Raw genomic sequence first — 21,330 nt, 5'->3', positions numbered from 1 at the left:
GAGAAAAAAACAAATAGTTGGGGTTTATTTAATCGAGTATAAAATGGAGACTGTGAAAAGTTGTTGCTTTTTCAGAAGGAAACAACTGAGTGAAAGATGGACTAAATCAGGGGCAAAGAAGAGAGCTGAGAGGTTTCTCTAAGCCATGTTTCTGTAAAGGCTGGCAACCTGCTCAAGAGTATACAGAAAAGCAATAAAGGATCCTGCTTTTTACTCCTTTTTTTTTCTATAGCAGATGGAAGGGTAATTGTCAGAAATAGGTTAGAAATCTCACAAAACTTGTAAAATAGTTGATAATAGTTAAGCATGTACTGTTAGTTTGGTTATTATACTGAAAAGGGGGTTAAAAGGGTAGTTATAAGAAATACGGTACTCCACGTACCATATTACACCGAAGTAAAGTGCATCACAACCCCCCCCCCCCCCACACACACAAAGCAAAACGAGCCAGCCTGAACAGAACCGTCATGTGCCAATCAAGCGCCTTAAACCTTCATGTAAATGAAGGATCCAAACAGAAACCAATCCAAAGGGACAAAAAACAGGATTAAAAGGGGCATCTGACCCAGTGAATCCGTACCGCTCCATCTGGGACATCGGGGACGTCGCTGCTCAAGAAAGAACCCAGCGCCGGCGCTGCAGCATCCTCGACGGGACCGCTCCTGCTCGGCCCGCGGGCCCCCATGCTTTAAGCCTTTATTTTTTTTTTAAATAATAAATGCTGAAATCACTTTTAGTACCGGGAGTGTGGTCCCGTTTTTAACAGTAATGCTCTGCAAGGAAGTGACCAATATCAGACAGTATTTATTCTATTCGTTCTGGCTTCTACATTCTGTTTTTTCAACACAAGACACTAAGATGAAACACCCTGAAGGAAGGGACGTGGCTCCCGTCATTGCAAGTAATTTGAACTTGTAGCATGGCGAGGGAAAAAAGTTTTCAGGGTCTGTAAGTTTAGAGGAAAGGTAGAACTGCTAACAAACGAATTGTAAAGCAGACAGATATTAAAACTCCCAGTGCAGTAAAAAAACTCTTTTATTTTGCAAAAATTTGTTGTAATTCAGAGCAGTCCTGGAAGCATAGGATAGCAAGGTGAAATTGTTCCTAAACATATTTTACTTTTATTATTAGTGTTGAATGAATGACATGGCTCTAGTTATAATGAGAAAAGCTTAAGCAACCGTACAATACCTTTTTGTCCTCTGGCCCTCAGTGTTAAATGCTCTTGTGCATGTGTTAACCCCAAATTCAAAAAGAGACCAGAGAACTTTACAGGGAAAATCACTGAGTATCATCAAATACAGTCATGAAAGGGGCTCAGGACATGCTTTGGAGGCTGGCAAGCACAGGGAGAAGCTAAAAGTAAGAAAAATCACTCTACACCTGCCCTGTCTTCACATCCTTTCTCTGGGCACTCCTGGCTACTCTGAACAAAGACACTGAGCTGGAGGTACTTTTGATCTGAATCATGCACAGCTGCCTTTACATATTCCTATGTATTTGTAGGAGTCATTCTTGTAGAATGTTTGGATGAAGAATATTACATACCTGTGCAATACACTGAAATTTTTCAATCATGCCATAGTACAAACTGGAGTGTGGACCAGCTTTGCTACAGTAATTAAAGTTTTTCAGGTTAAATTTAAAGAACTTGTCTGAATTTAAATGCCTAAAGGCTAATCATAATTATTGATAGTGCTAAACATAGCCTTGACAACCTTGTACAATAATTTCAACAGTGTCCTGACTTAGGTAATAGATAAGTTATGTATGGTTTAGCTCTTAAGTTTTCACTTAGATATTGACTGTATGAGTTAAATTTATTATCAGATGAATTAAAGTGTTCTAAAATAATGTAGCTTCTAGAAAAAATAAGCTCCCAAATTCTACTAGTGAAAATTAAATAATTAATGTTGAAAATAATATTCCAGTTTTCATCCAAATCAAGGGGGGAGGAAAAAGTAATTTTATTGGCATATTATATATGCAGAAATTGTGGGTTTTTTTAATAGAAGTTACTTGTGTTGCACTACTTCTTAGAGTCAGGGGAGAATATAAGGAAAACCATTCAGCAAATCAGTCACTACATTTTGAAGGATTTTATGGTACTAGTGAAAACACAGATTGTGTTTTGATTATGGATACTCTAGTGGTTTCAGTGCAAATTATAACAGTGTATATTTTCAAAAAAAAAGTTAGATGTTCATCAGAACATTATGATACATCCTCTTAAATAGCTACCCTAATGCAAAGAGCAGCAAAGGAAACATCCAAAGTTTAACCGGATATAGAATGACCCCTTCAGGGCTTTAAAGCCTACTGTGAAATGTATGTGGCACTCTCTTCAGTATGAAGTAGGAAACTCAGAAAACAGATATTCAAATCCTCTTTGGTTACCCAGCATCTTTTTCTTAGGCAAGTTTGCTGTCTAAAAATTGGGACCTTCTTCTCTTGTTCTTAATCTAATAGCTTGAATATCTCTTTCATATTCTCCTTTTCATATTTATGAATCTCCTAAGAGTAGTAAGCTGCTTTAACTTTACAGAAAGAGTCAATATTATTCACAAGAAAAGATCCCAAAATTGCAGAAGAGTTACGAGAAATGCTACAAAAATTCAAACGCTACATGATACCCTTGCTATCCACTTTTAGGTCTACTTCTAGGAAGACTAAATCTAACCTGACTTTTAAAGCATGTAGTCCTGTACTTAGGAGCATTAAATTTCAAGATGCAACCTCTACTATCTGTAATCAGATTGGTAATTTTTCAGGACATATTTTGTAGAATTCTCACCCACTGCAGCCTATCAGATCCCAAGCCAGAGGCTCTCCCTGAATTATTCTGATTTACTAAATTAATTGATTTATCATTGTTCTAATTAAAGAGAAAAAATGAAACAAAAAAAATTGGTGTATTAAAGTGGTAAGTACTACATGGTGCAGCAGAATATAAAATCTTTCTTCTTCTGCTACTTAGTGCATTTAACAAATAAATCTATTGAGCAACAACCATTCTAATAGCTGTATTAATAAAACAAGCTAAGACAATAATTTCCTACTCCACTTCCTCCACTCCTTTTGAAGTTTGTGTATTGGCAGCAGAAAATAAATTACTTTTTCCTTTGTTTTAAGCAACAGATCTTCTCCAGTTTTAGAAGCTAATACGTAGATAAGGAAAACAGGATACAAGTCTGACCCAAACCCAGTACAAAAAGCTCGGAACAGCCTCACTTGTTGCCACCCTTAAGGTCAAATATGAATCTATTACACCAAAGTAAATACTATGTATTATTTTCCCCTCATTGTTGGGGCCCATTTTTAAAGTCTCAGCCATTTCAAATAAGATCTGATAAAGTATTCTACAGCATGCCTTTCACTTAAGTAAGTGGGCATTTGCTGCATGAAAGCCCAGGCATATGCTTACTTTTAGATAATATTGCAACCCCACTAGATTTAACAAAATCTCTTCTATAGGTAACATAAACACATCTATTTGATCAGGGCTTTGTTATTGCTATTACCTAAACCAGCTCTGGGTCCCATGTAAACCCAGTAGAGCAGTCTACTGGAAAAGGTAAACACTTGGTAAACCGATTAAAAAAAATCTAATCATTAGAAGACGTAAAATTTGATTGGAAAAACCATCTTACGTGTTAAATACACTCCATCAGTTTTGCTTTCTACTTCAATTTTCATCCCTAACAAGGATTACTTGTATGTCTTTGCTCTAAGAATAACCAAAACAAACAAAAACCAAAACAGAAACAAATTAAAACCATAAAACAAAACCCCAAAACTCAAACAAACAAAAAAGCAAAAAACCCGAACCATAAATTAAACATCTTATTAACCTAGCCCAGTCAGAGGTTGAGTTAATTTTGGTGAGATGTCCATAAGATTCTACTCTCCCTGGAACTTTCTAAAATCAGTATCTGCTCCAAACATTTGATTCTAGTGGTAAACAGCTATTTAAAACTAATTTCCAAATCCAATCTTATTCCTGTAGAATCAGGAGGGGTTCCAGAGAGGTTTCCTTCTAGAAAGGCCTTGGGCCACTGGTGATCAGACAGAAAGCAGGAATTCAGCACAGGTGGTCACAGGATGGAGACCGAGCTTTTGCCTCAAGACATGTAAAGCCTCTTCAATAACACACGATTCTCAAAACCTCCATAAGGGAAGCACCAGCTCTTGTCAAACCGGCAGAAGCTGCTGCTGCTGTGCCATGCACTCAACAGCAACTTCCTGTGCAAAAATGCCACAAATGATAGTCGCAGCCTAATTCGCTCCCCCCTCAAAAAAAAAAAAAATCCAGAAAAGCCACGGCATTCTCGATCCTTTGTCTTCTAAAACTCAGACACGAGGGGACAGGCGCCATGTGGCAGGGGGGTGGGGGGCGCACGACGAGTGCGAAGAGCGGAGGGAGGGTGTGGCCTCTTCTGTGCCATCCCCCAATGGGGCTATTTAAGGAGAACGGGATTACTTACCACCGGCTTTTATCGACGTCGGGAATTCAGCTTCGCGAACAAGGAAAAGCGACCGTCTGCGCTTAGTTTTCTCGAAAAAGTTCATACGGGTTTTGTTTGAAAATCCTTATTTTTTTTTTAAGTGTGTGAGCGCAGCCTCGGCTCCAGTGAGTGATGGTGAGTGAACGCCGAAGGGGAGGTGCGCTAGGGCGGTGGGATAGGGGGTGTTTGAACGCCGAGCCACCGGGCGGGTTTCTGCTGGGTGATGTAGTGCCTTGAGGGGGGACCCCAGCGGGTCCCGGAGCGGAGAGTGGAGTAGTAACTTCTTCGGGTTGTTCTTGGGGTGAGAAACGGGAATGCCCTCAGCTGGAGCAGTGTCCCCTTGTAGCGCGGTGACGGCGCTGAAGCCCTGAGGGCTACTAGCATTATAACTATCTTGAAGGTTTCAACACCTTACAAGGTGAGCGGTTAAGGTGAAGGAGGGAGTACCACAATTGAAAGGCCGGGGGCTTCTGCAGGGGAATCTCTGGCTCGTACCTGTTGCCGATACGGTGTTTGTGTGTTGGGGGGGGAGGCTTGGCGTCGGAACACGCTTCACACCCTCAAGCGGCCATTTTGTGACGGCGCTATTTTAGCGCCGTCCCGCACGGTTGGGCGGGCGCCCCGCCGCCTGCCCGTGGCAGTGTACCCGCTGCGCGTAGGCTCCGGCAGGACCCTTTGTCTGGGGCTTGTGAATAGCTTTCATTGTCCTGTGGCGCCAAACCCTCCTGCCCACGCCCCGTCGGCGCTGGGCAGCTGAGGTGTGAGGTAAAATGGCGGCGGCACCACGAGCGGCGCCTCGCCTGGCCGAGGTCCTACGTCTCCCCCTGCCGGAGCAGAGGCCCGGCGTCGCTCGGAGTGCCGCGGGTTCCTCGGCCCGCACCGGCATGTTGCTTGCTGTTTGTTCTATGTGAGAAACGTGATTTGCGACTGTAGCGCTGAGGCTTCAAACACTATACGAGTAAGGTAGTGGGGCGCTTTTTTTTGTTTTGTTTTGTTTTTTTTTAATTTATTTTTTTTTTATACAGGAGAGGTTGTGCCTACCGTGTAGTGCTGGGCCGAGGGCTCCACTTAGTGCCCAGCGGGGAGGCTGCGGCGCCAGCCGCCTTCTTCCCTCAGGCACCCGCGCTGTCATGGAGACTGTGCTCAGTGTCCGCGCGGCGGGACGTGGGTCACGGGGTTTAAATGTTTCAACTAAAAAAAAAAAAAAAAAAGACTAATGCTTACTTTAAACGAAAAATGTGCTGAGGCCAGGGAGAAGCCTGAAAAATCAGGGGCTTGTGTGGCCAAAAATAAGTGAACGTTTTTCTCTCCTGGATGAGCGTAAAACTGAGTGATGTTTGTAACACACGTGGGCGGGTAGATAGGTATTTCCTCCACGTAACCCAACAATCGTCCTTTTCTTTTGCCAAAATTCTTAACTAGTCTCCCGACTACTGTTATACCAGTTTCCCCTCATCAATTTTAAGCTTCATGCTTCTGCTCATCAGTTTAAACTTCAATAATAGAGAGCAAACAGATTAATCTTATATTTTGACGAGAGAAGAAAAAAACCGCCTGTTAATTCTGATAAGCTGAAAAACTGAATAAACCCCAATATTCGTGGCGTCTGGAAATTTGATTTCAGAGCTACTTTATGAGATAGACAAATTAGACTTCTTTTAGAGTAATTTTAAAGGGGTGAGTCACTTCAGCTGATGCTGTAGTTCCAGTATCATGGGCAGATTTCCCACTTCAGAACTTTGAGTGATTTAGGCTTTGGACCCTGATTCAGCAGCAGTGTGAGGTCTTTGTGCATCGTCTATGTAGAACAGTCATTTGTGTAGTGCTATGTTGACAAAATTATTTGGGTTTAGATAAGACAGTAATTTTTTTGCATTGGCAAGCGTTTTCCATCATCATACTGAGGACTTGAAAAGTAGCTTTGGAGGGAGATTTTCTTTCTTTTTGTTCTAGGAGACTTTTACCACTGCATTTTTGATCTCCTTTTCAAGTTCTAGGAAATACATGTATCAATAAATCTTATTTTTCGTGTTGCCCAGCTTGCTAGAATGCCTAAGTAGTCTGTTTATTCTTTCTTTCAGGTACATAATGTGTGAGAGTGTTAAATAAGTTATTTTCTTTGAAATTCTGCATTATTAGTGTGAGACACTAGCACTGCACTTCCATGGTGGCCAAGGCCGTGTGTGACAGGTGTACCAGCAGCATCTGTGGTTACCAGCAGTGTCTGTGGTTACCAGCTTCCTTCAGCTGGTTCTGGCACTTGCTGGGCTCCTCTCCTGAGAGCCGTTTCCTGTTTTAGGGCTGCCAGAGAACTTGCACAGCAAAGTGAATACCACTTCTAGCTTGGTTCACTGACACATCCAGAAAGAAAGAAGTAGAAGCAGCAGTTAGGTCAGCTTGAGGAGTTGCCATCTCAGATTTCAGTTCAAATGCCCTTTAGCTGGGTATGCAGCCAAATAAAAGCAGAATACCAGGTGGGTGAAAAACTGCTCACTTCATGTTAATCTTCCTCCCAGATTTTATAGAGCCAGTTTCATTTGAACTGAGAAGTGTTGGAACCAATGAATGGTCCATTTGTGCTATTGAAATTCCTTGTCACCTGCTATATCTATAGGAAGATGCAGGCATTCTGGTATCTTCAAATGTAATCTAATTGACTAAAATAAATATTTCTGTTTAAATTTTTTAGGCAGCACATGTGGAGGCCCAGCGTTCAAGCACCACAGATGGCAGTGCCTATTCAGCAACAGTCAGTCAGGGCTATGTTTTACCAGAAGGAAAAATCATGCCCAACACAGTCTTTGTTGGTGGAATTGACATAAGGGTATGTATACACTTTTGTTTAAAATGGGTATAGGGTACATCAGTGAAGAATAAGTGGAAATTTTGCTCCTGTTTTAGTGTGGATTTTTAAATTTTTTTTGTGGTGGTGGGGTTGTTTTTTTTTTTTTTTTCTTTGTGTGTGCATTTGCCAATCTAGAAGATATTGAAATGTCATGGGAGAATTCTGGAACATGTCTTCCAAAACAAACTTTTAGTTCTTATGGTAGTGGAAAATGGGTTTAAAAAATGGTACTGCCTGCTTTAAATCAGTTCTAAGCAGTTGAATGTTTATGAAGATGTTTAAGACCTTGTTTTCTTTTAGATGAATGAAGCAGAAATTCGGAGTGTCTTTGAACAATATGGTACTGTGAAGGAGGTGAAGGTCATCACTGACAGGACTGGTGTTTCGAAGGGGTGGGTAGAATATGAGTAGTTGTTTTAAGTTGCTGCTTATGTGGACAGCATTCTATAATAGGTGATATGAGCAGATGCTTAGCAACACACTTGACGTACTTAAGCCTTAATACTAGCTGCAGTCTTCTGTTATGGTGAGTTAAGACTGTGAAACCAGTAAATCTATACTGCCCCAAACTAAATCTGTACAATCTTACAAAGAATAGCATTAATTTTTTTACTTCAACCTCTCTGTTCAGGGAAAAGAAGCTCACTGTCACTCAATCATTGAAAACAAAGCCTGACTCGTGTGATGCTTACACAGCCAATTCTTTTGTAGGACTCTTCTGCTGGCTAGAGTAGTTAAAAATCAGGGGACAGTTCAGGATGATGAGGAGAATTAAGATGGCTTATTCAGGGCAATGACTCTGCCCTCTCCTGACACTTGTGAGTAAGTTCTAGAGTAAAACAGCCCAACCTTTTTTTGGGTGAAGACTAAGTATGTGAACAAAGTTGAAACAAGGAAATTCCCTTTGAATATATTGAGGAGTTCTGGATTACCATGGTGAAACCCTTAAATAAGAAGATGAAGGACCTTACCCTGTTGAGTTCTGGGGAGGCCATCCCAGTTTTGAGGCTGTTCCTCCTGATGAGAAGGAGACAGTATCCTCTTGAAGTTCTTCCAGAGAGAGTTTTTCTTAGATTCTATGCTTAGCTCCTACAGTGTCACATCTTTTTTCAGCATATATAGCAATGGAAGAGCTGGAAATAAAATTAATTTTCTCATATCCCTTCCTAGTCTGCAAAGTGAACCCTGCTGTGCAGTTAGTGTATATTATAAGTATTGATAATCATTTGACTTATTCCATTAATGGGACACAATTGTTACTAAAAGCTCTGAAATTATCTTAATTGTGTAGACCAGATAAACTAGGAATGCAGTGAAATAAACTGAAAAACCTCTTCAAGAATTGCTTCCCTCCCACTGGCGTTACTGTTCCTATAATGCCTGCTTTCATCCAGACCTCTGTAGTAAATGCAAAATTTAAAGATAAGTCAGATCTTATTTAAATTTTTAACTTTCTGAGTTGCTAATATTAATAGCTGTACTCATTTTGAGTAGTTAAAATGGAAAAATAGGCCTTACTTCATGTTATTCTAAAATCTGGCATTTAGTTTCTTGCATCTGGCCTCAATCATAAATTAATGTCCTAGTTGATAATTTGGATGTGCAATATATAACGTACCTGGCATGTTGTTAACTGGTCTTGTTTCAAATAATTTGGCTTATAATCAAATTATACCAATTACTGAATAGTCTGTTCTTCCTTTTTAGGTATGGATTTGTGTCTTTCCTGGACAATGTGGATGTTCAAAAGATAGTTGAGGTAAGCTCAACTTTGTCCAAATGACTCTAAGAAGTTGAGGTATGAAGGTTAGAGACAAGTTTGTGGAAGCCAAGTTATGTACCCTGTAGAGTAAGTTAGGACACAAAAAGTCTAGGGCTGCCCAAAAGGTAAACTTTCTAAAATGTGTACTGGTGGTCAAATCTTTATGTATGTGCTTAAATAAGAAGCAAGATTAGTTTTCAGCAGGTTAGTTTTTAGCCTGGTGTGGTCAAACATCTAATGTAATTTTGTTTCTGATTGCTGTCATTTATTTATGTGCTTTAAAGCCTTGAAGTGTTTGGCTGCTTGCTTTTGGTAGTGGATGATTGTCATAGACCCCTTTTGCTTATGGCAGAAATGTAGACATTTAGTTATTGGGATGTCTTGGTCTAAGATAATTAAAGTGGGATGCTCTAAAATGAGTCATCTCTCCTTTAGATTAACCAATCCCTTTCCACCAATAAGGAGAAACAAATATGGATAGATATAAGTGAAAAAATAACAGTTTACTAATAAAGAAGGAAGTAGCAAGGGGCAAAAAAATAACACTAATAGTCACTAGTTACAAAGTTGCTGAAATCTCCTGGACTCCCAGGGACCAAAGAGGAGCTTGAAATGTTGGGGTGACACCTCCCCAAAATAGTGGCCTCTGCAGCTGACCAACCTTGTAGTTCCAAAGCCAAGGGGAGAATGGTGACAACCCTCCCCCTTCTTACCTCTTCATTGATGAATGCAGCTGGCACTCTTCAGCAGCTGGTACTTGGTCAAGGGCTAGAACTCACAGGAGGGATTTGCCTTCCTTGGCAGCCAGGCAAGGCCAGGCAGCTGGGCTGGGGTAGCCCTGCCTTCACTTCTGCAGGGCTGCTCTGTGCTGGATGGAGACAGGCAGTCGTGGGATTCACCTTGAGCCAGTCCAAGATGCAGGAGAGTATCAAAAGAGGGGGAGAAAAACCCAGAGCAGAGCATCTGCCTTGAGCAAAGACCATGAGGCAAGAGAGAATGCTGTCTCTGCTTGAACTTTGAAAAGGCTGGGGCACTTGCCCCACTCTGCCCCATGGTTGTGTTTTCTGGCTCTCCAGGGTCTTAGTAGAGAGTAACAGTTTTGGGCACAGATAGATGAAATACAGTAACATTTTGGGTTCCTAGGGCATGGGAGTAACAGTATCATGGAAGACAGTATTAATTTTTTTATTTATGTCTCAGTAGTTGAAATATTTCTCTTGCAATATTTGTGCATTTGGATGCTACCTGGAGTGCAAGTATTTTTTAAGCCTCCTAGATTGTCCTGTGGCTGTTCCTGTGTGTAGTGGGTCTAAGTGCTGGCCAAACACCAGTGCATCCACTAGAATTATTTACTAATTTTCTGCTGTGAGATAAGGATTAGGAGGAGAGCAAAGCAGGCTCAAAACTTTAAAGGGTGTAAAGAAAACTTCTTTAACAGGACTAAAAACAAAACAGAAATCAGAATAAACCTTCTTAACACTTTTCCTACCCCCAAGTCTTCTGTCTTTTCCTACTGACAATGCTAAGAGACAAATGTGGTATTTTCAGTCAGTTTTCCACTTCTAAAATAATCTTTTCTTCAGTTTATTTAGGGAGAGGAGCCTCTCCTGCCATGTAAAAGAGACCAGGAGACCAGGCCTGCAGGTGGTCATGGGATCTCTGCTGGGCAGCGGCCGCTCTGGCTGCGTGGCTGCAATGCCGTGCTCAATCCAGCTGCAGGGCTGCCTTTGTTCTTAGCTGCTGCCTTTGTTCTTAGCTGCTGCCAGCAGGATGGCTCAGCAGCTCACAGCCAGAGCAGGGCCAGGCTGTGGCTGGAACTCCAGCCACAGAATCTCCACCAGCCTGGCTGTGCGGCAGAGCGGGGCCAGGCCTGGTCCAGCCAGCGTTCAAAGGATGGACACAAGAGAGTTTTTCCCAGGCTTTGTTCATTTTTAAGTGTGGTTTCACAGAGGCATGTTCAGCTTTTTTTAAGTGGTTTAACAGGGTGTCAGTATTGAAAACTAGCCAGCTGATTGGTTTTATCAGGTCTGAAGAAAGCTGCCAAGGTCCTTTTTGCTTAACTAAAAAACAAACCGCGTTAAACCACAACGTGGTCACCATATAGCTTTCCTGTAGCAAACACAGGAGATGAAGGGGTAGAACTCTTATAGACAGTTCTGATCTTTGGAGTTTGGTATTGGAGAAATTTTAAATCTCAGTGCTTATAACCAGATCAGGTACTTGGTTCTGATAGACTTGGGCAGGTCACAAACCACTGACAAAGCTTTTTATTTTCCCTCTTTCTTCCCAGCCTGAATACAGTGACTGTGAGAATAACATGTATTGAAATACTTGCCTCTTTAAAGTCTTTGCCTCAGAAAACTCCTGTGTCTCTGGAGGATGAACAGTCTCTCATTTGCTTCTGAAGCTCTTAGACAGGGAAGTAGATCAGAAAGACAAATCCAGATAGATGTGCCAGGCACAAATGTAGTGTTTTGTGATGTGCAGATGTGTTTACTGGCCATCCAGCTCTGTAAGTGGGAAGAGAATATGTTTGAATAAAGTGGAGAGTAATGAAACCACAGCAGGACATCCTTGATACTCACCAAAAGATTTTAAAAGCTTGCTGTTACTTGATGTGGTATGATGACAAAAATATACAGCGACTGCTGCACTGAGCAACAGACTTCATCTGAGAACACCTTTTTCTTTTTACTATGTATTACATTTATTATGCTACATCGGTGTGGAATGCTTGCTCTGAGGTAACAATTTCTGTGGAGACCTCTTGAGTAGCGTTGACATTTGAGCCATGCAGAGCACTGATTTTCTGTGTGTGCTCCAAAACTGGAGCCTGCAGTGTTCCTCTCTTAATATAGTACTTACTGATCTGAGTTTGTATACCAGAGAAGACGTCTTGGAAGACCCAGAGGTATATTGTGGGTTTTCTTTTCAGTGCACATTTCAGGTCTGCAGGCAGTACAAATACCTGCCATCTCAGGAAGAACGTTCAGGTAGAACCTGTTGTCTTTTGGAGGGGATTAAAGAAAGGAAGAAATTAACATGGGTGTTGTAGAGCTCAAATTGTATGCAAAGGTTACTGCACTAAATCACTTAAAGCCTTATCTGCACTGAGTGGTCAGTGTTTTCTGTAAATAAGCATGATAGAGCCTCTAACTAAAATTGCTCTTGGTGCCTGTGTTCATCTGCCTGTTCAACAACCCTTGTAGCCTTGTTCAGCCTGACAGTGTTTTTCTTCTGCTTAGGTCTGTAACTGCACTCTGGTCCAGCATCAATCTGTTTGCAGTTCAGATTGGAAAGTTGTCTTTCTTTAAGTTGGGAGGCCTGTCTCCTAGGACCTCTCATTGTTGAGGTGGAAAAGGTAGTTGCATGATTTTGGGCACAACAGGATTCCAGAATTAATTTTAAAATACCCAAAATCACCCAAGACACTTTTCCCTGAGAAAAATAAAACAAAAAAAGTCCACCTGTCAAATTTGTCTATTTGGTGCAATAACTAGGTTATTGCACCTTTTTTCACCCTCATATGTCTGTTGAATCATCTTCTCATGCTGATAGAAATTAGAATGAGCAAGATTTTTGTGATCATTGTATTTCTTCTTATTTTACAGGCAACAATACAGTTGCTGTTGCCTGTTCAAAGCACTTTTTTAGCAGAAATGGGAGAAAATTTCAAAACCATGTATTTTCTTCTGAAGCAGGCATTTCTGTAGAGTTGCATGTGATAGAGAATCTAGACAGACTGTCTGCATCCAACACTGACTTTATTGCTTGGTACTAAAATTGTGCTAATGGGGCTAAACCAAAAATCTTTCACTAGAAACCTGAGACTGTGGTCACTTTCCAATAGTACTCTCACCGAGACAGGAATAGTTAAGGCCTGTGTGTGTAAAGCAGCAGGGCTGACAGTCAGTGATACATAGTTGCAAATTATAGTAGTGCATGTTACTATTAGGGCCAGTGATACATAATTTTGGAGGACTGGTGAGTAGGCAGCTGAGCTGAGGGCACTGCAGGACAATTGAGGTAAAAGGCGCATGGTGTTGAGACAGGAGACTGGAGGCTGTTGAGCCTTTAAGAGTTGATGTACTGTGATGTAGAAGCAGAGCCCAGTCTCTTTAAAATCCTACAAACCTCTCACCTTGCTGATTCCCAGCTAACAGAGAATAACCTGTCTTTCAGTCACAAATCAACTTCCATGGTAAAAAGCTGAAACTGGGGCCAGCAATCAGAAAACAACAAAACTTAAGTAAGTATATCTAAGTAAATTTGTTCATATTGCAGGTATTATAATATAACAAGATTTTTTTCTTAATTATACATAATTATCCTTGCAAATACTTTTTATCTGATGCAGTATGTATATTTCAGTTAAACCTGGGTTCTGACTTCTGTGACCTCACTTATATGGTGTTGTTTTAATAAGAGGGAGGTTGGTAGCACAATACAATATAGTTCATATTGAGTTAAATTTGTGACTCAAAACCTTTAAGATTTTTTCCAGCTTGACTTCAGATTCCTGATGAAATACATGTTGTAATGTCTTAATACTTTTTTTATCTGTTTCAAAACAAGATTCCTGCGTGCATCCCAGACAAATAGTTCTTGGTCCTCCTCCACCACAGTTCCAGAGCGTGTGGGGTAATCAGGGTATGGAGACATACGTGCAGCCTCCAGCTGTCATGAACCCAGTAACACCCTATGTTCAGGTAGGTCTGCTCCTGACACTGGTTTTGAATCATAATTAAATATTTTTTGAAGGTGCAAGCACATATGACTTTTGGAGTATGTATTGAGATTTCAATCTGATTTTACCCACCTGTTATCATATAGCTTTCCCCAGTAAGGAGGACCCAACTTCAAACCATTTCAAAGGAATGCCAGCAACCTTGAAAATTTGATTCAGTGATGTTAACTCATTATAAAACAAAAAGGAGGTACCCTTTAAGAATGAGAGCTGTTGAAAGTGGAGGGAAGATTGAGTTATTACTGCCTATCACAGATGCAGTTCATAAGTGAAATGTATCCAGATATTTAATGTGTTGCTGTCCTGCTTCAGAATAAATGATGAAATTTAAAATGTATTTTTGTAGACTAAGAGTGGGATAAGAAGTTATCTCAGGTACTTTTCTCCTAGCCAAACATATCCTTGGTTTTAAACTGCTGTTGTGTTATAAGAGCACTGTGTTCCAGCATCAGCTGTTAATAGCTGTGCCCAGAACAGTATTGCAGATGAGCATTCATTCTGAGGTGTGAGTACAGTGCTTCTGGCTTGGATATGAGTCCTGTGCTGTGTGAGTGAACCAGATCAGGCTCTCTTACTGCATTACTGTATGATGGGGCAGTACTGACTACAGTCTGACCCTGTCTTGTATATCTTAAACAAAGAGGAAGAACGAACTTGCAGAAATACTTTCTTGCAAGGCAGAGAGCTTGATTATAGTGTTCTTGATGATTCTCTTCAGTTTATTAATTTAAGAGCATTAATTCTCTTAAAGGCTGGAATGTGCCTTTAACTATTCCCTGAAGAATCTGGGAAAGTTCCATGTTCACAGTGTCAGAATACTTTCAGGAAAGAAATACTTGGAAATCATCTTAATTTGAGTACTTAGCTTCCTTTTCTCCTAGAAACTGATCCTTCAGATTGTACTCCATTATTTCATGGATGTCAGTCTGCTTCAGATCTACTTCTCAAAGTTTATGGCATGACTTGCACTTCTGAAATTACATAAAAGATCAGTTACAAGTGGAAGTGGGATTTTTAGATTTATGAGAGTTTGAATCTCACTTTATAAATGTTATTAGTGCCTGAAGTACTGAAGCAAGCCCTGTGGGAAATCTAAGGGTTGCTTTTAAAAAGTGAGTCTAGTCTGCACAGGAATTGAAATAACAGTGTAACTTCTAAAAGTGTGCTCCTGGCTAATACCTCTACAAATATCGTATTTGTATCTTGCTTCAAACTTGCAGGATTTTTTTTTAAAAAAAAACTTTCTTTGCAGCCCTATCCATACAGTTCATCACCAGCTGTAGTGCTAAAGCAGCAAGTTCCCATAGGATATCAACCTGCTTACAACTATCAGGTATGTCAAGTTTTACTAGAAGCAGAAAGGCTGTTGGATACCTGACTAAGCTGGAATGAAGTGTTAACTGGAGTCTGATCTTTGTGCTTCTCATTCTTTGGAATCTATCTTCCTTCAGTTCTTCACAGCTACCAAAGCAAAAACAAAATAGTGATGAAAGCTGTTGAGTAAATTAGCATACTCTTTTCTTTTTATAGTTTCATTACTATTTTCTTAATTATACTGTGATAAAACAACTTTGAAATTAGAAAAAAGTACGTGAATTAGTACTTGTGGGAGGGAGCTTTGCATTTGTACATGCTGCTGTAGTGTAGGATGTTAGGAACTTGGAATCAGAGTCTTATCAGATGATACCACGTTTGATGTATATGGGTGGGGATGTGCTCTTGCACTATGAAAATGTCAGAGAAAGTGCTTAGCTCATAGTGGGGTTTGAACTCACAAATGAAGTGGGTGGCTAAGTCCTGTTACTGATGCTAAACTAGGAGTAACTGGAAGCAGCTAGAGGCTTGAGATCTGTTTTCAATGTAGGTATTTGGTTTCCCTTATTTTCCTAATATTTAGAAATATTTTAATTTTTTTCTTTAACTTGGAGTGAGAAGGCAATAGTTGAATAAAGTAAGGTATCTTGCTGGATGTAAGACTATATTAATTAATTGTTTTGTTAATAATCCAGACATGAAATGCTATAAACAATGTCTCATACAGAGCAGTTACTTGTCTATGTTGGAAATTAATGAGTAAAAGGTGGTTCTTGTCTAATTTTTGTTTAAGGCTCAACCACAGTGGCTTGCTGGGGAGCCAAGAAATTATGTAATGCCTCCAACTCCGGTAAGTCTACAAAGTTAGACTTCTGAAACTGTCTTCTTAATTAGCACATTGTTTTTACAGCTTGGTACTTGAAAAAAAAAAGTCTCTTGTCTGGATCTGTGTAATCTGGTCTACCAAAATCTGTAATTGCTGATAAGATTCTATGTAGTCGTTCAGAATTTCTACTGATGTAGTGCTTTTTTGAGTTACCTGGTGGAAGAGATCTGCCTGTTTTTGACACCAGAACTACATGTTCTAGTTACAGAACTCTGGAATTCTAAGTAAAAAGGAGTTGGTTTTTCAGGAAAAGTTGAAGGAAAAGTAAGTTGACCTGATGTACAATTTTTTTAAGTTTAAAAAGTCTCCATGTTCTTTGCAAATACTGATGAATTTTTTAGCTCCTTCCAATATGTTTTAAAAATTTTCTCAGACTACTACAAACTGTAGATGGTGCTGCTGGCCTCTGAAAAAAATTCTTGCTTTCTGTGACTTAAAGCGGGTAATGCCTGTGAGAAAAAAGAAAAAAACCCCTCTATTTGTTTACAATGTTTACAATGTCAGAATTTAAACTTGCCCTCTGGGTATTTTTGAATATTTAGGTGTATTTATTGACTACAGTTTTGATTAAGTGTTTAAAAGCTGTAGTAAGTAATTTTCTCGTGAATGGTATTCTCTTCCTGAAAGCTGTCAGAAGTCATTGAACTATTGATTACACTATTGGCTTGAAATAGTTTTTTTTAATAACATGCATGAATGTAGATACATTATACAGCCATAATGTATCACTTTACAATTCAATGGTAGCAGGCCAAAATGTTTTTAGAGTAAGTGTGCATGGGGGTTTAGTTGTTAAATGCTACAAGCTTGATTGTAGGAGCAGACAAGTGTTCTAGAACTATCTCAGTTAAGCAACTTTAAGTATCATTCTTAACTGTCTTAGTAATACAGGTCATGACACAATATTTCCCCTACTCTTGAAACTTAACAAAACTGTGAAGATTAAACTTGGTACAGTTTATGGATAGATGAGGTGACGCCATAACTGCGTGTTTTTCCAGTGTTACTGAAACATTGTAATACTTAAAACTCTATAGGTGTATACTTCAGTGAACTATCATGGCTCTGAGGATCCAGGATTTATACAGATGGAATGTGCTGTTCCAGAGCCCATGCAGTTGCCTAGCAGCCCACAGAAGGTAACTGTTTTCTCAAAACTTTTAATATTCTTTATCATAAATGCCATGCCCAGAAATTTGCATGTGAGGGTTATGTAGCTTTGTCAAGGGCCTTGGACAGATATCCTAGAAATCAGGGTTATAGTTGCTCCTTTCAGCCTCTTGTTAAGTCCCATGTATCTGATTTCTGTGTACAACTTCAGAAGTCTCACGTTTCCTTGAAACTGTTAGTGCTTGTTTGCAGTGCTGAGGGCTGGATAAAGTGTATGTACTACCTGATCAAGTCTACTGACAAGACTTTGCCTAATATGTGGAAATTACAGGTACTAAAAAAGCAGATTCAATAGCACTCCCTGCTGTCTTAGGTTGAAGCTTAGGATGAAAATTACCAACTCAGATATTTGAAGCTTAAAATAAGTCTATTTTTCTTACTGTTTTGTGGAAGATGGCTCCAATTTAGTGAACAGTTGGCTTTGAATTCAGTTTTCTAAGGGAGATATTTCATTTCTCTGCTGTCAGCCTCATCCACAAGAGAACTGGCATGTCATTGATCAGAATTGTTATGCTGTAACACTGAATGGAGATAATGAGTTTGTAATTTTAGAAGATTGGGGGGGGACAAAAAAATTACAAGTATCTCAGGGAACACAAGGCAGTTGAGGAATCCTGATTTCCAAGTTAACCCTGTGACACCCTGACATTGCTAGCTAGTAATGCTTTAACTAAGAAAATAACCTATAACTATATATGCACCTATAACTGTATTTCAGAAGTCCGTGGACAGGGGCATGCAAACAGTACTATCCTGTCTGTCTAATCCTGAGAACCAGCTGACAAATGACTTTGTATCACAAGACAGCAATGTAAAGGTATGTAGTGAAAGTGAAATTATATCCCTGAAACATAGGTGACCTTCAATGTGTTCACCTACAGGATACTGTAAAGATGAAGAAATTCAAATCTGTGGATGCCACTTGAATTTTTTCTTCCTTGTACATGCTGTGAGATGTGTGGGTTTGGCTCTCTGTTGTTTCATGATGGAAAGAAGTGCTGAAATTGGATTCAGTGGGTTTAATCAGGACAGCATAAAAAATTGCTGAACAGTCAACTAATGAACAATTAGAGCATAAGTTTGGCTAGTCATTTCTCAGTGACATGGCTGAAAGACTAGTTTGGACAGAGGATGCTGGGTTTAAACCTTGATAGTCTGTACAGTGAAATAGCTACTGTGGATGGTGGCTAGTTATGCTTTGTCTCTGCTTTAACCAATAAATCATAGTCCAGGTTGGTAAGCTGGTTGTTTTTGTTTTGCTGTATGTGTTCCGTCTTTGTAGATTTGCAATCTCTGATTACATTCCAAGCCATGTAATTCCAGGTTATTAATTTCTAAGACCTTGCTTCCTTTTTGTAAAACAACAGATATGTGAACTAGACAGGTGTACTCTGAAACAGGAATGCAGAAGCAAGTTTTGTCAGTTTTGGAGGGGGCGAATAGAGTACAGGGTGTCTGGAGATAGTTTTCATGATACTTTGGTTCCCTTATTCTGATTAATTGAATTTTTTTCTTGTCCTCTCTTCTATCCCATCCCAGGAGGGTAAGACATACCACTTCAGAAAAGGAAAGACAGTACACAAAGCCATTTGATCAACAGAGACTTCAAAGTATCTAAATTAATTAACTAGATGGTACTACAGTTCAATTTAGCAATACGGAATGTAACATTTCTCAAAAGTTACTTCAAGTTATGTTTGTACTCCTGTTCTACGTGTTTTGATACTGTTGTTGTTGCTTGAGTTGTTTAAAGTTCAAAGTTGTAAGAGTTGTCAAACTTCAGTGTTACTGTTTGTGTGCTTCCCCTGAGAACTGACTGGAATGTTAGAGAGTTTATATGTTTCCTTTAGGTGGATTTTTCTCTGAGCTTTAAGGTACAGTTTGCATATTACAGTTGTTTTTCATTAACACATGGTTTTTTGTTAACTACCATTTGACTCACATTGACCAGTTAACTCCTGGAGTTTAAAAATGGAAGTAGTTATTTGCCCAAGAGACTGTATTTTAAGACTGAGCTTTTAAATCAGTGCAAAGGAAGATGAGAAGTTATAACTGAGCTGAAGCCCTGTAAGTCCTGCTTGCCTTTAGACAACATAATCGATGTGATTATGTTCATTGATGATAGTCTATGTACCTGCAGTCTTGAGCATCGCTATTATTTTTGGGTAAGTAATGAAGAGAATCCTAAAATTCCTCTATGTAACTTAAAATGCAAGAATGTTATCTGTATTGGACGCTCAGTCAGCCAATACAAGGTTTTTTACTTGAAAAATCTTAGCAATACCTGTATTTTAAACTTCTGAGAAAATACTGCACTTATATAAACCTTTGTTATGTGATGCAAACTGTTAATCAAAGAATATGTGTATGACTGTTTTAATAATCATGTAGATTTTAGGTGTGTATTGTGAAACAGTGAAATAAATTTTTACTTTGCCTTGGTTTCCTAAATTTCTGGTGTGACAAATCTAAATAATAACTTGTTAAAGCTGTTAAAAACTTACTGCTCTATGTGAAATTTCCAGTTACTATAAATCTATAGTAACAAACCTTCATTTTGTGTAGATACTAGCTGAAGCTTCCAAAGAGTAGAACTGAGAAAAGAGAACAGTCTTTTTATATGTCAGGTCCTAGCTTGCTTATTTTCTTCTACTCAAACACCTCAATCTCTCCAGATAATAAAAGAAAAATATGCCTCTCTTGTTAAGGATGTATATACAAGGCTGTTTAGGACTGCCTGTTCAGCTTCAAATTTCCAGGAGATTTAGAGATGGAAATGGCTAGGCAGAGACTTAGCCAGACATACATGTTAGTGAAATATGTAGAAGGGAACTGGATGTATAAGGGAATATGGCTAGAGCAAATGTCCAAGGACTGCTTCTCAGGAGTGTTGTGGATAAAACTTTATTAAAGGAGGGTGGGGGAGAATGATGATAAGTTTTTTTTGAGCCACTTTATGCAGCTTCGCACCAATGTTCTGATAGCATAAATTAACCTGGAAAAAGCAAAGCCCATACCAGTTTCTCTACTCACCGTTTCATGTTACTGAAGATAGTGTTAAGTGTTCCCATGATACTGATTTGCCATGTTTTTTTCAGATTGCTCTTTTAAAAATAGTGGCTTGATTGTGCTTAACTTCTGTGTTAGCAGCTGTTTTGCAAAGGTTTTTTTAGTATTGAATCAGGACCCTGTCCTTTCCAACTTTCAGTATCTAAACAGCCTGCATGTGGTTTCAAAGCTGTGATGTCAGTTTATTGATAAAAGGTAGTTGTTTCTTTGCAAATGCAGATTTCTTTTTGGCTTGATTTATGTTGGCTTGGTTGCCCCAGGCCTTACCTGAGGCTTTCTGCTGTAGCCCTTAGAAAATGCCAAGGGCCCTGTGCATAGCTGTCTCATTGAAGAGTTCCACTACCAAAAGAGAAGATTAAACCAAGATGCCTACATAGAGTACACATCTTCTGTTTATTTGACTGAGTGTTATGCACAGGACCATCTGGTGAGCAAGTTAATTGTACAGTGCACTTGAAATGGTACTAGATTCTTACAGGCATGCTGAGAGGTTCTATCACAAGGGAATAGCCAAGGCCTTATAAATATAATTTGTTTTTTCTTCCATTAGATCACGTGCTGGTTTTGCTAGCTGTTTACCTGTAGAGCGACCCATGCATTTTTATTGTTCTTTTGAAGTACCCTATAGCATGTAACATAAAGCATAACACAAAACCAATAAGTACATCTCTTCCCTGTTTCATTCAGAAAGTTGAAGCATCTGTTTAATATTGCTGTGATGGAAGGCATTTCCAAAATCAGTGCATGGTTGGAGGTTTTACAAATTTGTACCTTGCATTTTTGCAAAATTGCAAAATTTAAAAATTTTACCTTGCATTCTCAAATCAAGTGGACCATGTTAGCTGTGAGCTAGCAGGCAGTAGTCAGTCCTTGTGCATCTGCATTTGCTTGCACACAGTATGTACATTCTGTGAGAAACTCAAAAGCTTTGGGTGTACTTTAAATATTAAGACAGCTCTTTGTCAAAAGAAACAATTGCTTAGACAAGATAGAAAAATACAATGCTTGCATTTAATTGCTATTCTAGAGCTA

General features: G+C 39.4%; 1 protein-coding gene across 1 annotated transcript; it reads left to right on the top strand.

Annotated features, from left to right (window-relative positions):
* The first annotated feature begins 5,389 nt into the window (after positions 1-5,389).
* DAZL (deleted in azoospermia like) lies at positions 5,390-18,822 on the top strand. The gene is made up of 12 exons (XM_066549814.1): positions 5,390-5,412; positions 5,531-5,669; positions 7,195-7,329; positions 7,651-7,742; positions 9,058-9,109; positions 13,295-13,361; positions 13,688-13,821; positions 15,112-15,192; positions 15,967-16,023; positions 17,097-17,198; positions 17,948-18,046; positions 18,769-18,822. The coding sequence occupies exons 1-12, from the start codon at positions 5,390-5,392 to the stop codon at positions 18,820-18,822; spliced, it is 1,035 nt and encodes a 344-aa protein (XP_066405911.1).
* The last annotated feature ends 2,508 nt before the right edge of the window (positions 18,823-21,330 follow it).

This window comes from Molothrus aeneus, chromosome 1 (genome assembly GCF_037042795.1).
Source record: "Molothrus aeneus isolate 106 chromosome 1, BPBGC_Maene_1.0, whole genome shotgun sequence".
In the NCBI taxonomy this organism is placed as follows: domain Eukaryota; kingdom Metazoa; phylum Chordata; class Aves; order Passeriformes; family Icteridae; genus Molothrus; species Molothrus aeneus.
Note: the sequence above shows the minus strand (reverse complement) of the source record. Positions and strands in the feature narration are given on the sequence as shown.

Coding starts and splice junctions, on each gene's coding strand:
- DAZL (XM_066549814.1), top strand. CDS start 5,390: ATGTTGCTTGCTGTTTGTTCTAT. Junction 17,199..17,947: donor TGCCTAGCAGCCCACAGAAG/GTAACTGTTTTC, acceptor ACTGTATTTCAG/AAGTCCGTGGACAGGGGCAT. Junction 18,047..18,768: donor CACAAGACAGCAATGTAAAG/GTATGTAGTGAA, acceptor ATCCCATCCCAG/GAGGGTAAGACATACCACTT.